The sequence below is a fragment of the Larus michahellis genome, chromosome 1, assembly GCF_964199755.1.
Source record: "Larus michahellis chromosome 1, bLarMic1.1, whole genome shotgun sequence".
NCBI classification, from domain to species: domain Eukaryota; kingdom Metazoa; phylum Chordata; class Aves; order Charadriiformes; family Laridae; genus Larus; species Larus michahellis.
The window spans coordinates 43942309-43958521 of record NC_133896.1 but is presented as its reverse complement, the minus strand read 5'-3'; the positions used below and the strand labels follow the sequence as shown (position 1 = coordinate 43958521).

At 37.4% G+C, this 16213-nt stretch overlaps 1 protein-coding gene across 8 annotated transcripts in view; it reads left to right on the top strand.

Moving 5' to 3' along the window:
* Positions 1-16213, top strand: part of PPP1R12A (protein phosphatase 1 regulatory subunit 12A) — a 123606-nt gene that overhangs the window by 36302 nt on the left and 71091 nt on the right. For all 8 annotated transcript variants that reach the window (XM_074574013.1, XM_074574004.1, XM_074574037.1 and 5 more), the window contains exon 2: positions 11748-11878. In XM_074574013.1, the coding sequence (XP_074430114.1) occupies positions 11748-11878 (131 nt within the window). The remainder of the gene's footprint in view (positions 1-11747; positions 11879-16213) is intronic.

The following is a 16213-nucleotide window of genomic DNA, read 5'->3' as shown; positions in this document are numbered from 1 at the left end:
AGACGTCTCCGTTAAGAAGTATTCATGGCTGTTTTCTTGTGCTGGTGAAAAATTTGGATACAGTGGAAAGATAGCTGTTGGAGGTGGGGCTGGGATTGCTGCCGGGGCACAGGAAGCACACACAAGTGAGCGCCAGGTTTCTCCTGCCTTCCAGCCAGCCAGGGTTTGCTCAGCAAGTTCATGATGTGGCTAGCCTATTGAAAATAGAGTATTAAGTTACAGTGTGGCAAAAATGCCTTTTTTAGAAGTTGCAAACGGTATCTGTGTAGATGAACAGCTGCATAGCTAGCCTTTGAGAGAGAGGCAGTTTGGTGTTGAATACTTTTTTTTATTCTTTATACTTGACAGAGGCTCATAGTACATTTGATTATCATCTCCTTATTTGTTTGTACAAACAGTTTCGTTAACTATACTAAAACATGGCAACGTAGGCAAGGTATTCCATGTAAGTTATTTTAGAAGATTGTTTATCAAATTTAGCAAAGGCACAGCATGAGTACACCCTTATTTAACTTCGACGGGATTCCTGAAGTGCCTAGTCTGAGTTGAATTTTGCCTTTAGGTGTATTCTGAGTTGATCTTATCCTTGCAGAGGATTTATTTGAGTCTTGGTGACCTTTGATGCAACTGCCTTACCTTCTGGGGATCACAGTGACATTTCTTTTGTGCAGATTAAATGAGAAAAAAGGCTTTGGACAAGTTGTTCCAAGTGATGCTGTGTGTTTATCGACAATACAAAATGTGAAATTGTATATAAAATTACCTGACACAGAATTTTTTAATATCGTCTATACCTTATGTACTCCTGTGTAATTTCTTCAAACTTTCAGCAAATCAGAAAGCAAACCAGTTCCTTTAGGTTGTATGCTGAATATATTTCTGAGGTCAGAAATTAATTGAGCTGTTCTAAAATGCAGTTATGTATATATGTGTGTACCACAGCTAGTCTTTTCCAAAAGGGAAAATTGGAGAGCTGCTCTTGTTTTTTCTGTTGAAAAGTGAGGTTAAAATGCATATACATTACTGATGAGCGTAAAACATACTGTGCTGTCCAGTTTTAAGAAAGAGCAACTGTTTGCTATTTACTGTAACAAGTTTGGCTCATTTGCTTTTGTCTCATTTCACTGAAACTCCATGGTTTTCTACTAAAATTTTAGCGAGGCTGTCAGAATATTATTCTTCCAATCTAGGTCAGCTTTGAGTCTTAGTGGCATTTTTGAAGAGCTGAAAATGCTTTCCAGTTTATCTAGGTGATTCAATGAATCACAAGTTTGATCATAAATTGAAAAATTTACTGAGATTTATATTAGAGAATGATAGCTTTTCTTTAGCAAGTCTAGGAACAGAAAGTAGGAGCAGCAATATATTCTTTCCTTAAAAATGGAAAGCGATGAGAAGCAATTAGTTAAGTTTCCTGTTTATGTGTAGTACTACCTTTGTTTAACTGGGTTTGTGTACAAAGTGCAGTTTTGGTAAACTAATATATTTACCACATTTAAGATAATTTGCTTAATGTTTAAGCAATTCAAAATGCCACTTTTACTTCTAATTTCATTTTTGTTTCCATTCAGGTACAACACGATTATATTAATTCTTTTGCATATCAAATATTTATAAATCTAACTTGACGTATCATTCATACTTCACATGTACTTTTTTATTCTGTTAAATTGAATTGGGGTTGGAACTAGATGATCTTTAAGGTCCCTTCCAACCCTAACCATTCTTAAAAAATAAAAAAAAAATAGGGAGGGAATAAGCCCTGAATGATATCAGCCTTACCAGCTTACTAAAAATATGCTTTACTTCTAATACAGTGTATAATGACGAGGATAAAACCACACATAGCAAGTGCTAATTGAATGAAGCATTCATAGGTGTGTAGTTGCAAATTTGGGTCTCTTACTGCCTTTTTGTACCTGTAGTCTTGGTTTCTTTCTGTTAAAGATGCTTTTTACTGTCAACGGTAATGCGTAGTAGGAAAGTACACACAGAAAGAGTTTGTCTTGGTTAGTTCAGTATCTGTCTATCTGTGTATCTAGTTTAGCTCTACTAACATGTATATTTTTTTCCCGTGTTGGGTTGAAGGGTTATCGTTGTTTTTATTTAATTCAATGTTATTACTTTTATTCTACTCAGCTTTGCCACTTCACTTGGCTAAAATTAGAAAGCAATGGGAACTTCCCCTAGATCCTGCTAAAGCAGAAGATTAAATGTCAGTTGACGACTAGATCACTAATGTAGCCCATAAGAGTTCACAGCGGAGCACTGATAGATGTGGTCACGTTTGCTTTCTTCCAAGGCAGCGCCCAGTTTTCCTCTCCGAAGAACTCAGAGCTGTATAGAGGTGACAGGCAGAAGCAGAGGAAAAAAGGGAAACTTGGCACATGTGGTTTAAAGTAAATCCAAGGAATGTAGAAGTGAACAAACCTGTTTGTTGATATAAACAGATTCTAGTAAGTTTTCTTGATACCTTTTTGTTTTGCTAGGTGATTAATTTGATTAAGAAAGTGTATTAGAGGGTATCAGTATATTAGGTATTTTAAATTGAAAAGCTGCTTTGGCACATGAGTTAGTTTAGTTGCCCATATGCTAAAAGCAGATGTTTACTGATGAAAAAAATTAAGTATTTGAAATATGATTGGTATATTCTTAAATTTTACTGGGATAGAAATACATTACTATGTGACACTGCCATTTCCGTCTGAAACTTAATATTTACACATTGTGTGACCATGAAAACTAATCACAGTCTGCCAAAATTGTAACAATAAATACTCTTAATGAAAGCATAGCTGTATAATGGCGCTGTATTTTACAGTATGAAAATTTTGTTTACTCTTAAAACCATTTCTTTTCAATGAATAAAGACTGCTTCTCTACCTGTGAGGAGGTAAATGTGGAGGGTTGTGTATCTATGTCCTACTGAGCATGGTGCATCAGCCACAACTGTTGAAATTGCCTCAGAAAACAAACTGTGAAGGCACGGGCCAGAAGAATGAGAAAGCCATTTATGAAGTGAATGAGCCTGAAATTCGGTTCTGGATTTAACTCCCAAATTCACAGATTTGGTGCTGCTGGACAAGTGGCATAGGTTTCGACAACATGTAGCTAAAATGAGAGTCTGTCATATGTGATTTGTGCACACCTACCTGCCTAAGCCTTCAGGGTTGAAGGCAGCTTGTGGATTTGTACATCATACCAGCTGTAATACCGTGCTGTGGGTCAGATCTTAATTTCTCCATTTCGCTCAGTAAACACATGCACTTTCACCTGTAGTGTGGTTATAAAGCCGACTAAGAAACCTGAATCTACATTTAAAAGCAAGTTCTGTTGTTCCACAGAATTTACTACTTTTGATTTTAAGTTGAAGGAAACCAGACAGAACAGCAGAAGCGGTTTCTCAAATGCTTAATGCCATGAGTTTAAGGGAGATCCTCGTTTGTGTTGAAGTTTAGGTGAATGTTGCTTCATACAGTCCTTTGTGTTCAGTATCTTCACCAACTTCATGTCACTATATCGAGCCAGGAGACAAAAGGGCGTTGAGGCAAATAGAACTGCTCCAATATCGGTATTTTTGTCTTTGGATGCTGTTTGGTTTGATATCTTCTAAAATAGTTTTGTAGAGGCTAGCCTTTTTTCCCATGACATCTAATTTTCCCAGCTTTTGTTTGGGGGTTTTTTTTGGCAGGCTTTTTCTAGGTATTTTTTTGGCAGGTTGTCTTGAGATTTTTCTTTGAGTTGAAATAAATGAATACCAGTAAAGTTTAATATTAAGCATTTAGTATGGTACTTTTAAAGAAGAGATAAGTTCTAGTGTGGGCATTTCAAGTGTTCCTGAAAATACATTTGCACACAGCTAAAAAAGAAAACAAATATTTATTTGAAAGATTTCCATGTAATAGTAGGTAGCCTGGAATAGTTGGGGGGGGCAGTTTGCAGCAAGAACAGGAAAGGAGGCATTAGACTGGGTTGTTTTTTTCACATAATGTTTGTCAGAGTGAGTCTTGATCCATTACTGGGATTGCTAACAGGAATGGTAGCATCTCTGGTTATAGTAAATAACATGTTGTGGCTAACTCTCCTCTTCCCTTTATCTCAGCGGGAGGTTAGAGGACAATAATTCTATCTCTACTTGAAACATGCTAAAACCACTTAAATGTATGTATTCTATTAAAGTCCTGATTAAGAACTATGATTAAGCATTTATTAGGGTTTAAATAGTGGGAAGTCCCTGTGAAATTGGTTTTATAACACGTAGATTATATCAGTCTCAACAGCGATAGATTTTAGTGTTTTTCATGAATTGTGCCCTTAATTAAATTTACAGGTTTAACTATAAATTACAAACTAGCAAAGCTCAAGGGCACGTAAGTAATTTAGTAGTTCAGTGTAACAGAGAAAACAAGGCAGAATTGCAGTACAGAAATTACATTATGCCCTTACTGAATATTTGAGCTAAATAATTACCAGTTTTGTGTAGCTCCTGGTTTTATCTACCTTTTAGAGCTGAAATAAAATCTAAGTGAACTTCTGTTGAGATATACTCGTGCATATGACAAGGTGTTTACGTGAAGTGGAATTAATAGCTTGAGAAGTTTGAGTTCTGGAACGATTTGTCTATTTTTGTCAATGTTTGACAGCTCTGCAGCATTCGAATTAAGTAATGATGGTTAATGGGTGCTCGGTTTCAATAGTCTCTGCATGCCTTCCCCGTGAGACTTGAATGGACATGAAATGTTGCATCAGCTTCAAGTAGTGTTTTCTCTTTAGGAGAGGGTGTCTTGCCCACCTGCTTTTGCAGGTGTCTAAAAGGATTCTCATTTTCTACACTTAGAAGTGAAATGTTTCCAAGAAGATTCTCCGGAGAAAAGTTTGCTGCCCTGCAGTGGGGGAAAGGGCTTGACACTGAAGTTTTTGCCAAGATTGACTCCTATTCTGGAGTGAGAGAAATAGAAACAATAAAGTTCAGACTGCCAGAACTTGCAGAAGCAAAGAGATGCTCTTGAAATTATTTGTTAATTTAAGTTATTGGATATGGAAACTATCACTTCAACAATTTTGTGTGGACCAACTCTTCAGGATTTTAAATAGTAGGCCATTCTTAACTGGAAATAACACATACATGCCTCATACACACATTATTTACAAACAAGTTAAACAAAATAACACTAGCGTAGCAAAAGTAAACTAGTTCTTGTAAACTAGTTTATCAAGAATATTTGCAAGGTAAATCCTTTTAAAAAGTAAAATATGTAATCCTAATGTTTTGTCAGTATGCAGAGATATCCGGTATTACTCCAGCCCACTGAAAAATAGAAGCTGTGACTTGTGGGTTGGCTAAATGAACACTGGAAAGATTATACTTAATTTAATAATTGAGCAATATTTGTCATCCGTAATACTAGATTAGTGCCTGAAGTTCTGTTACAACACCAAAACCATCCTGTTTTTTACCGTAAATGTGAACATCAACAGCAGCCTTTCCACCTGTATGAACTACATTAAAAAAGAATAGTCAGTAAATGTAAAATAAGTGCTTTTATAGTGATTCCTTAAATAGTAAATAAGTTTAATAATCACTAATATTTCATGACCTAATTTGTTGGTCATTTGTATTATCCTTTATCCTGGAAGTGTTCCCAAATAGTCAGTGAGTCTTAGGACATTGTCATTACTAATATTAGACTTTTAAGATGTCATTCTTTGTACGACAACAGAGAATTAATGACCTGCAAACAAATTCAAGGTCCAAAAAATATTCTTCCTTTGTTCTAGTGGCTGTAACTGCCAGGTTACCTCGAATCTGTATCTTGGAAATTAGATACAGCTTATGGTTTCATTTCATACACCCTACTGCCACTTCACTTGTTTGTGCTGTGTTCTTAATTAATGTGCAGCATGAATATGTTATGTACCAAAAGTGGTAAGTGTTGCTGAAGATTGCTTTGGATCTTTTAGCCAAATTTCTTTTTATGCCTTGTCAATTAGTAGTTTATTGAAAGAAAAGAAGAAAAAAAAAAGAATTGCAATATATAAGTTTATTCTTTTTTTCCCCAAGGAGAGTGAAGATGAACAGATGTTCATAAACAGTGTCACTAGTGAACTGCAATGTCCTCTGTCCTAGCAAAACCTTTCCTCATGAGGGTAAAAATCATTGTAGACTGAGATTATGGGGATTATCTGGCAGTGCTGAGCTCACTGGTGGGCCAGCGAGAAGACCCAGGTAGAAGTGACAATTGTTGAGTTCACACTGTGACCTGCTTTGTGGCAGCATCATTTCAGAGGACTTATCCTTAAACCACCTTTTCATGACAAGTGGTGAATTTAATTCTCTGCAACCTCTATTCCTGTCTCAGTTTCAGTTGAAATTGCCGAAGGAGGGAGGACAGCCAGGTAGACAGAGTGAGTAATGTGATTTCCTTAGGAAGTCTGTACAAATGAGAAAATAGGCTAAAATGTATTGTAAATTAAAAAGTGAGAGTGCTAGAAGTGGTTGCAAATTTAGAAGTGCTTTCTTTGAAAAGTGTCAGCTTGAAACGAGGCTTTAACACAGGGTTTGTAATGGGTGAAATTTCACAGCAAAACAAAATTTTGGGGTTTTGATTGTGGAATTAGGACACGAAGATGAGTTTCAGAACAAAGCTGCTTCTCTGAATATAAAAAAAAAACATTTTAATACAAGCAAAGCAAATAATTCTTCATTAATCAGATAAAGATAATAGTTTATTGCTGTTCTTTACTTATTTATTTGATTTTAAATTTTAATTGCTTTTCTGATCCACTTTAGATCCAGTTCAGCAAAGTATATTGGCATAGCTAGAAGGGTGTGGTGTGTGATGGCAGAGGGAACCAAGCGATCCAGGGTGAAGAGAACAGGAACCACTTTTAACCTGCTCTGCTGCTAGGTGTGGATGCCCTCCCTTGATTTGATTCTCGGGTATGTTAACAAAAATGTTAATGTCCTCCTTCGTTCCATTGGAGTCGGTTCACGAAATAAAGCGAAGGAAGGGATAAACTGTTCTCCAGGCCACTGCGTGAGGTCTTTCTCCTGTTTCCAGCATTCCCACAGGAATTCAAAATGGTTATTTGGATTGGTTTATCCCTTTAGATCTAACGTATTATTCCGTGTTCATATTTTTGACTCCTCTCAGTACTACGAGTAAATAAGGAAAAATGAAATGTGGTGGCAGAGGTTAAACATACAATGGTTATTTTCTGCTGTTAGAGGCAAAATATCTTAACTTGTGTAATAGAAGAGGATACTAATCTGGTAACAGCAAAAGGGTAGGCTTTAATCTCTCTCTAGAAAGTACTGGTCAAATATCAAACGTCTAAACCTCATTAGATGGCATTACCTTATTCTATCTTGTTGTTGATGAAAACCAATAAGAACCGTAGTCCAATGTAAGGTGCATACCATATAACTTTGCTGCATGTATATGGGACAGCAGTCTAACTGATTTCTGAATTTTTTTAAAAAAATATGGACTCGTTTTTCCTGTCTTTGGGGGAGGAGTACTGTCTGCTGAATTCTTTGGGTGGTTACTCACTGAGGGACCAAGCAATCTAGATAGCTCTTTTAAAGCTATCTGTTTTTAAGGTTACTTACTAACTTAGGTCTACCCTTCACCTATGTATTTACCGCCTGATAGTAAGGAGAGCCAGCTAGGTCACATGCCACTCGCACTGGGATACGAAGTCATGGTGAATACGGTTAAAGTCTTCCATGTTCAGCAGGCATCTGGTGATCCCCTTCCGAGTGATCAGAAAGTATTTCGGGGAAAAGTTTAAAAGGTTGTTTCACTTAACATAGGCATGTTGTTTCCAGGACAAGTTGGACCTACCTGGGGTTGGTTTGTGTGGGATCTTTGTGTTCTTTGCAGTCCAGGTTTCAGGTGGTTGTACAAATAGAAAGTGGTTTTCTTTTCTGGGCCTTAATATACTACCTTTGAGATTTCATCTCTGTTCTTATCAGAAAAGGTAACCAAACTCCATATTATCAACTTTATTTTGCTTCCTTTGTGACTAATCAGCTAGTTTCTAAATTAGCTCCCAAAGGAAATGAGGTTTATATGATTGCACTGTCCAGCTGCTGTTCTGTTTGGGGCCCATTGGCTAACTGCCAACAAATTTGGCAGGGTAGTGAGTGCTTCGTGCAGAAATGCCGCCTTTATACCAGTTTGTGAAGGCTGGGAATGGGAATGAGAGACAGTGCATGGGATGAAGGGGAGCTTGAGCACGAGCTCCCGTGCTCTTTGCTTTCCCAGGAGCTGGCTGGTGTGTGTGCTTGACAGATTTGGTGGGTGAGGAAACACTTGGAAAGAGCTTTAAGATGACCTGTTGCTTCGCTAAGTGTAACTGAGGCTCTAGGTGGGAAATAAGGACCACGAAGAGGGAGACTGGGGATGGGGAGATGAACGCCAAGAACCGAGATTAATCCTAGAAGGACTGCAGCAAACATGGAAGAGGAAGGCCCTTGTCTGTCTGTCCTCTGTGCAGAGATGGGGACAGAAGTCATTGTGGGAATTTATCTGTTTGACTCACTGTAACATCAGTCGAACTGTTTGTTATTTACATCTTGCATGTATGTTGCTTTTTCCTTTGTAATAACTTTCAGGCTGCGGTCTAGAAGGGCAGAAGTTTAGGAGACTGTTGCTTTAAGTTTATCATGGTGTTCTGACAAGCTTTCTTTTGGGGGTTGAGATGTCAGTCTTTAACAACAGAGGCACTTCTGGCACTTGATAAATACAGCTTTTAGAAGAGACTGCAAAGATAGCGCAGTGACAATCGGAGTAGAAATGGAACAACATGGAGATAAATTTTTTTTATAACATTTGTTTCTTGGCTTTCTGACTTAAGGTACCTACTGATAGTCAGAGGTGTCTTTCACATGGAAAGTCCTGAGACTTGATAGGGTCAAACACCTGCTTGCGGTGTTGTTAAGGGGAAAAAGGGGACAAGGGTGTATTATATACATGTTCTTCAGCAGTAGCATCAATTGCATTTGCTTTTCTTCACCTTAAGCAATGTAATAACCTTCTTGGGAGGCCACAGTGAGTTTTCTATAAAATATTTCAGGTACAAGGCTCATTTTAAAGTAATTTTTGTTTGAGGGAGCTCAAAGGTCCTATTTTAAATTATACAGCTGTCTTCCATCTCATCAACTTCAGCTTCTGTGAGTCCTGTCGTCCCATAATAGAATTGTTAGTACAGTTGTTCAGATTGTATAATCAATTATCAGGAACATCATTTAAGCCTCACAAATGCGATCACTAGTGATGTCAGTACTCTCCCATTTGCATATGCAAGTAAATTCTTTTATTATCTTAATAGTTACTTTTATATCATCCTAATGTATATAATCTCACAGATTGTTTATCTTTGCTTGTCATGAATGTGCAATCTCTGATAATACGTGAGAAGTGTTTTTGAGCTCTCCTGATTCTTGCCGTGTATGGCACAATAAACTGCCCAAATTTGGTCAAATATTTTTAGCCACTTAGTCATATGTCTTTTAATGTGCTGCATATGTAAGCTTTTGATTCACTTAGCAACAGTATTTTTATGAGTATGTCTTGCCAGTTTTTCTTATGTATACTTGAAAAATGGGCAAGGATTGCTCTGTGTTGGGTTCTGTCAAAACCAGATGGTCTGGCTTTTTTTTTTTTAATAGTGTTAATCAATTTTAAGATATCCTTTTTTCACAGATTATGACTTTTAGAGGATACAAAGGTAGATGAGTATGCAGCATATTGAAATGTAATATTAAAAGATCTCTATTTTTAAATGCTTAGGGAATTTCAAAGTTTTCTGATATGAATTCATTTTCCTCATAATAAGTTGGTGAATATTATGCTATACATAGGATATCAGTGGTCAGGCAAATTGGATATCCAGAAAAACTGGATATATGGCATGTGTGAAATATGGCTAGGTTAATGTTTCTGTTAAGTGTAAACATGTCTCTCTTGTTTTCCTCCTGAACTGAATTATGATATCTTTCATGTCTTTTCATTTAAGGAACAAACTCCCTTCCAAAGAGAGGCAATTCTTTTCTTTCAGAGCTTGTTACACTAGCATATATGCAGTGTACTCTGGTGATAAGTGGAGAAATTGAAGATGATATGCTTGAAGAATTTGTAGTCTTTATTGTTGGAGTATATTCATCAATTATTTTATTAAAAGAATTGCTGACTTTAGGGATGGATATGACTAAAAAGATAATTCAAAATACTTTGGGAAAGTTGTTTTCAAGAATACTTGAAAAGGTAGGAAGGTTTTTGAATGTTTTCACTCAAGAATGTGTTTTTGGTTTTGATTGAAAAACAAATAATGCAAGCAGTGGACTGTAGTCTAGTTGCCGTCTAGCTGCAAGTTTATGGATGAACAAGTCCAGATGAGACTCATCGTTAAAACAGTTCTGTGTTACATTCTAAACAAAGCCTTAAGTTCGTACCTAATAAAGCAAATGGGGTCAAAGAGGGATAATTTCTTGTTGTTTTTGTTTGGCTGCTTAAACGGGGCAGCAGCACATCTCCCTCATGGTGTGGCTGTTGCCTCAGCACTACAGAATGGAGGAAAGCTTTGGGATTCATGTCAGAAAGCACAATTGCTTAAATAAGGAAGTATGAGATTTTTTGCCATAATAAAGCAGTATATAATTTTCAGTCTCTATTGCTGTAGAAGTATTCTGAAAAGTAAAATTTATACCTTAATTGCATTTAATTAGAGGCATAATTCTCTAGAAGGATTTAAGAGCCCAGCAGTAAAAGTTCTCATTTCAGCCATCTGGTTATGCAGTATTGTTGATTTATTAAGCTAAAAAATTAATCCCAGTCTTGTGGGGTCTAGCTGTTCTGAGTCCTTGCTGTCCTGAAATGCAGAGGGACTTTTCTCTCTGTTGCTCTGCCCTTTTAAGGGCAGCAGTATGGAAGTTGGCAAGAAAACTCACTGAGCACCCTGTGAGAAAAATACTCAAACGCAGAGAAGAAAGGCAAAATAGGAGCCAGTCAAGATGGAGATCTTGAGAAAGGCGGTAGTTCTGCATCTGGGCAACAGTGTTTGCTTGGTAATTAAGACATGTGCACAAAAGATAATATCTTTGCATTGTGCCAAATTGATACTCAAGTAGGTTTATAAACAGCAGTGATTTATAGACTGTTAAAAGATGTATGATGGTATAGAATACGCTGCAGTAGAAAACAGCAGGGGGGTGTTGAAATGCAATGTAGCATCCCCTTCCATACTCCTTAGTCTCAACTGCATTATAATTGAAACCACATTACGGTGTTGTTTTCCCAACTGCTCCCCATCTCTTGGTCACAACAATTCTACTTCATGGTGTAGCTGTTTATTCCATTGCAATATCCACTGGAGTGGCGGAGCTGGGCCTGGGATGGAGCGAGGGCCTGGGGGCTTTGAACCGCTTCGTGCGGTGGGGATTGTAAATGGCTTCTCAGAAAACCGGAACAAATTTACCTGAGGAAATCCTATTTGTTGGTTTTGGTAAACTCTGTTTGAATTTGTCTATTTGAGGATTTTTTTACAAACCTTTTTACACCTGCTGCTTTTCTCTGAAATTCTTCTTGTCTTGCTGTCAAACCCCAACAAATAAACCCTATTCCCCCATCACCAGACTTTAAAATACTTAACCTTTTTTTTCCTGAAGATGTTGCTTAAAGATGCACAGTATTGCAGAACAGCTTTAATATGAACTTACTTCTTAAATCTTTCTTTCTTTATAGGCTTGTATAGATGATAACGTAGATATGGTGAAATTTCTTGTGGAAAATGGAGCAAATATTAATCAACCAGATAATGAAGGCTGGATACCTCTACATGCAGCTGCTTCCTGTGGATATCTTGATATAGCAGAGTAAGGCTTTTTCCTCTATTTTTGAAATACATGTATTTTGCTAATACATTGTTAGAGGGGCACTTGAAGCAGATGGCACTCATAAATTGTCTTTTTACTTGCCTCTGGGATGTGTAGTGAAAGAGAATGCTTTTATATTGTGTTTTGGTTGTGAAGTGTGCTGTATGTCTAACTATGCGTTGCATTTTCTCTTTTTAGCTTTCTTACGTTGTATCTTAGGTAGCTCTAAGATGTAAACATTAAGACTGTTCATGACTGTTGGATGATTTTTTTTACATTATTTTATTCTGTAGAAAGGTTGTTACGGGGGGAGGCATGGGGAGAAAGTTACAGTTCACATTTATTAGTAGTCTGAAACATCCCAGGATAAATCTATGTGTAGGAGACTAATTTTGCAATTGCATTTGCAGTCTTGAAACTTTCGGTTTTCAGGTGTGGTATAAAGTTATGACTTTTCCTGATTATTTTGGCTGTGGAGCAAAATCTTACAGTTGAAGTTAGATGCCTGATATGGTATTAGTTAAAGCTTACTCAGTACTAAATTCCAGGAGTGTTTTTGTTGTTATTCTTGAAGCTTGTTGAGGGCCACTGAAGATACGCTAAAATAAAATTTTTCCAGAGGTTGTCTGTTTTAACCTGAAGTAATGACTGATTTGAGAAAATGTGTGGCATGTGTTGTTCAGCATGCTGTTCTTGCAGTGAAGAAGGTAATAGTGTCTTTCTGAAGACCCTTTGGGTAAACACAGACTTCATTAATTCTGCTAAACTCAGTGTGATGTCTGATCCAGTCTAAGACTTGGATAAAATATAAAGTAGTATCTTATCACATAATTATGTTACTGTACAGTAGCGAAAGTTGGAAATTTTAAGTTTTGAGGATCGTTTATTGATGTTCTGTGAGTTTGTGAGGTTTAATTGCCTGAATCTTAAGGGAAAGGAAAAATTCTGGAGACTTTTGTATATAGTTTTCACTGGGAAAATTCTTTTTTTGGGTGTTCATAGAGTGAAGTGCTTCGTGTATCCTTTTTATAACTGGGACACTATGTGACTGCTGACTTCTATAATCTGCCTTTCTACATTATGCTGATGTTTGATGCTGTAATCTCCCTTGCATGTACGTTGGAAGTGTTTTCTTGTTGGCTATACTATGTCAAGAATTTCCCTACAAACTGAGATAGTATAAGCCTTTCTTCAGTTTAGCAGAAGTAAAACACCTGCCTTTTTCCACAGTAGGAAAAAGTTGAATAAATGTTCTTGGTTTGGCATTGCAGCCTAACGTAGGCAGATGTTCAGGGAAGAAAGAATGATGTCCCTTGTCCACAAGACAGTTTTTCACTATTGACTTGAGTATCTAAAATCTATAATATTGCTGGAGAGTATCATCTGGTTTTTATTCTCTCAGACTGGGATTGGACCTGTCTGCATATTCTCTCTAGGTATTTTTTTAGAGAAATTAAATTGTTGGAGTATAATCCTGTGGGATGTGGGACATCTAAGCTGTTGGAAAAGCAGTGTTAAGCTGCAAGGAGTTTTGAAGATAAGCTGTTGAAACACATTTCCACGTACAGCTGAGAAGGGTGACCTGACCTGAATGGAGCAAGATTTATATCTGATGAAGCCCATAGAGTTTAGGTTTTCTTCAGACTGCTTCTCCAGGAGCTCAGCTTCAAATAATTTACAAAACTGACAGCAGAATTTGCAGCTGAGGCAAAACTGGAGGAATATGAAAGGATGATACAATAAATCACCAAAGGTTAGAAGTTTCATTTTTATTTGGCCCACAGCACATGCTGGGTCCATCATCTGCTTTAGTGACGATGCATCTTTCTTGGGAATCGTGAGAATGTGTGTTTGTGTGTGTCTGTGGCTGAATCTGAGATGTTTAATTTTTAGCGCTAAATTTTCAGGTTCACGGAAAGAAGCTTTTAATTTGGGTAAATTATGGAGCTTACATATATAGTTCTGAAAAGATTACAGCTAATAACTTGTCATCTTTCTGTCCTATATGATATGGACTAGCATTTTGTACAGAACATCTTCTGTTCATTTCCCATTTTCTTAGAAGGTGCAAGAGAGAAAAAGAGTGATAGGTTGTGGTGTTTCCTAACTTTGTTGATGAAGGGCTGGGGATAGTCTGACCTGTGCTTTCCTTTATCCTGCTCCCATGGAACTGCCTGTTGCACAGCTCCGTAGGGCTTCTCAGATTGGAGACTCAGTAATCTATTTCTGCTTCCCCTGCTGCCATCTTAAGTCTCCTCAGGGCTTTCTTCAGATGTAAATAGCTGGAATTTATTTCTCTTGAAATAGCACAATCTGTAAAATCCTCCAAATATCCAAATTTAGTTAGTATATTGATTTTGTTTACAATGCTTATATTTTTACAATTCATAAGAAAAATGTGGCAGGATAGCGTACTTTCATTATTTCAGATTTTCATGTCTCAAAATTTAAAATTATGTCTGAGAAAGCAACAGAGCTAGGAGATGGAGATATTTTCTGTGAAGAAGTGCATTTCTATGTTTAGAATGTAATTTATGGACTTTCTAGCGCTAGGTATGTCCTCTCTATGTTGTTCTATGTTCACCGTTCAGCCTTAGCTTTCTTCAGGTGTGTGTGTACATCACTTTCTAGGCTTAAAAGAGGGAAAGAAATCAGAACTTCTGTTAATGTTGCGTGATAACTCTTGCGTGATTCATAGCTAGGGTTAGAGTCCATGGAATATGTCTGAATGGAGTATGTCGGAGTTCACAGATCTGTTAATAGGATGTGAAACATTGTTTCTGCTTTCAAAATGAAAAAAAAAACAAACAGTTTGCTCATTACAAACCTTTATAGTACAGTCTTTATCATAGTTTTTCTAATCCTGATATTCATTTGTCCTCCGTAGGGACATTATATTTGGGATGGCTAATGCAGTGTCTTACAGAGTGAGCAAGGTTTCTGTTCAGTCTGCTTTGTAATTGAATCTGTACACAAACAGCTCACATGTTCTTCCTACACGTCCCATCCATTTGCTACTAACACCCATTTCCTATTATGTACAGTAAATGGAAATGACTGGGAGTCACTCCTGAGTTAATACAGAATGGTGCCTGCCCATTTGATCAGTGCAGGAGCCTTCCCATTTCGCTGTGCTTTCACTGAACGCCTGATCCTCTCACCTTCTCTTGCTCTATTAATGCACACATTTTTCTTAAGTAGCACCTGCTGCTGCTCAGGTGTTCCTGAGTGAGTGCACCCATTTGCTGGAGATCTGGGAGAAGTACAGGATATGCAGGTGGTAGGGAGCTTCTCTGAAAAACCCTGGTTGTCTCAGGGAGCCACCACTTCAGCCATGTTTTGGCGCTGGTCCCATGCTTATTGCTAGTGGGCTGAGTGAATTTGTGGTGCGACCCCCACTCGTTGGGGTTTTTATTTTGCTTTCACTAACTGCACTGTCTGGCCAATGGGCATTGTATTCCCTGTCCCTGTCATCCTCCACTGTGTTCACCAGTCCTATGGCATCTTCTCCCAGCAGCATCTCCTGTCCCATTTCAGTTTTCTGCTCCATTGGAACAGCTGCCTTCTCTTGAATATGCTTCCCGTCTCCTCTAAAAAAATGCATCTTCCAGTTTAAGAAATGTTAGTCTTGTAGAAACCCACTCCAGATGAAATACTGCATGAGAACATAGTTTAGTGTGAAATAAAGCGTTAGCTGGTTGCAGATGGAGAGTTGTGCTGTAAAAGCAAAAACTCTGCCATGGAGGGCAACTGCTCCTTTTGTTTCGGTTGTTGTTTCTGAGATCTGTAAATGCTGGAAGGGCTTCAGCTTACTGGAAATTCTTTGAATAGTTTAATTTTAGAATTGCCTACTTAAGTTAGCGTTCATCTAGTTTATGACTGTGTGAATTGGCTTACGAGTAATTGTAATATGAAAATGTTTTAAATTAAAATTCTTCAAAATTACCAAAACAGGTGGATTTTTGTATAGCATGTTCGCTTTTTCTACACTTCTCCGTTGCTTTTCATATACAGAAAGCTTTACACAAAGGAGCCTTTTTTTTCTCCAATGTGTTAGTATGAGTTAACAAGGCAGCATCGAATGCTTTAAAACAATTATAGTTATGTGGGAACAAACTTTAATGCAGCAGGACTTCACCAGAAATTTTGTGTGCATTCTTTAAAAGATGGTATTCAATGAGTAGGACCCTTAAATTTACCTTTGTAAAACTCTTGTAAAACTGTTTGGGTGTATGTACGGGTTTTTTTTTTATCTGACAGATCTCTTCTAGAACAGTTTAAAAACTTCTATATTATTTCAGTGTCCGGGAATAAACAAATTCCATTTCAGAATGC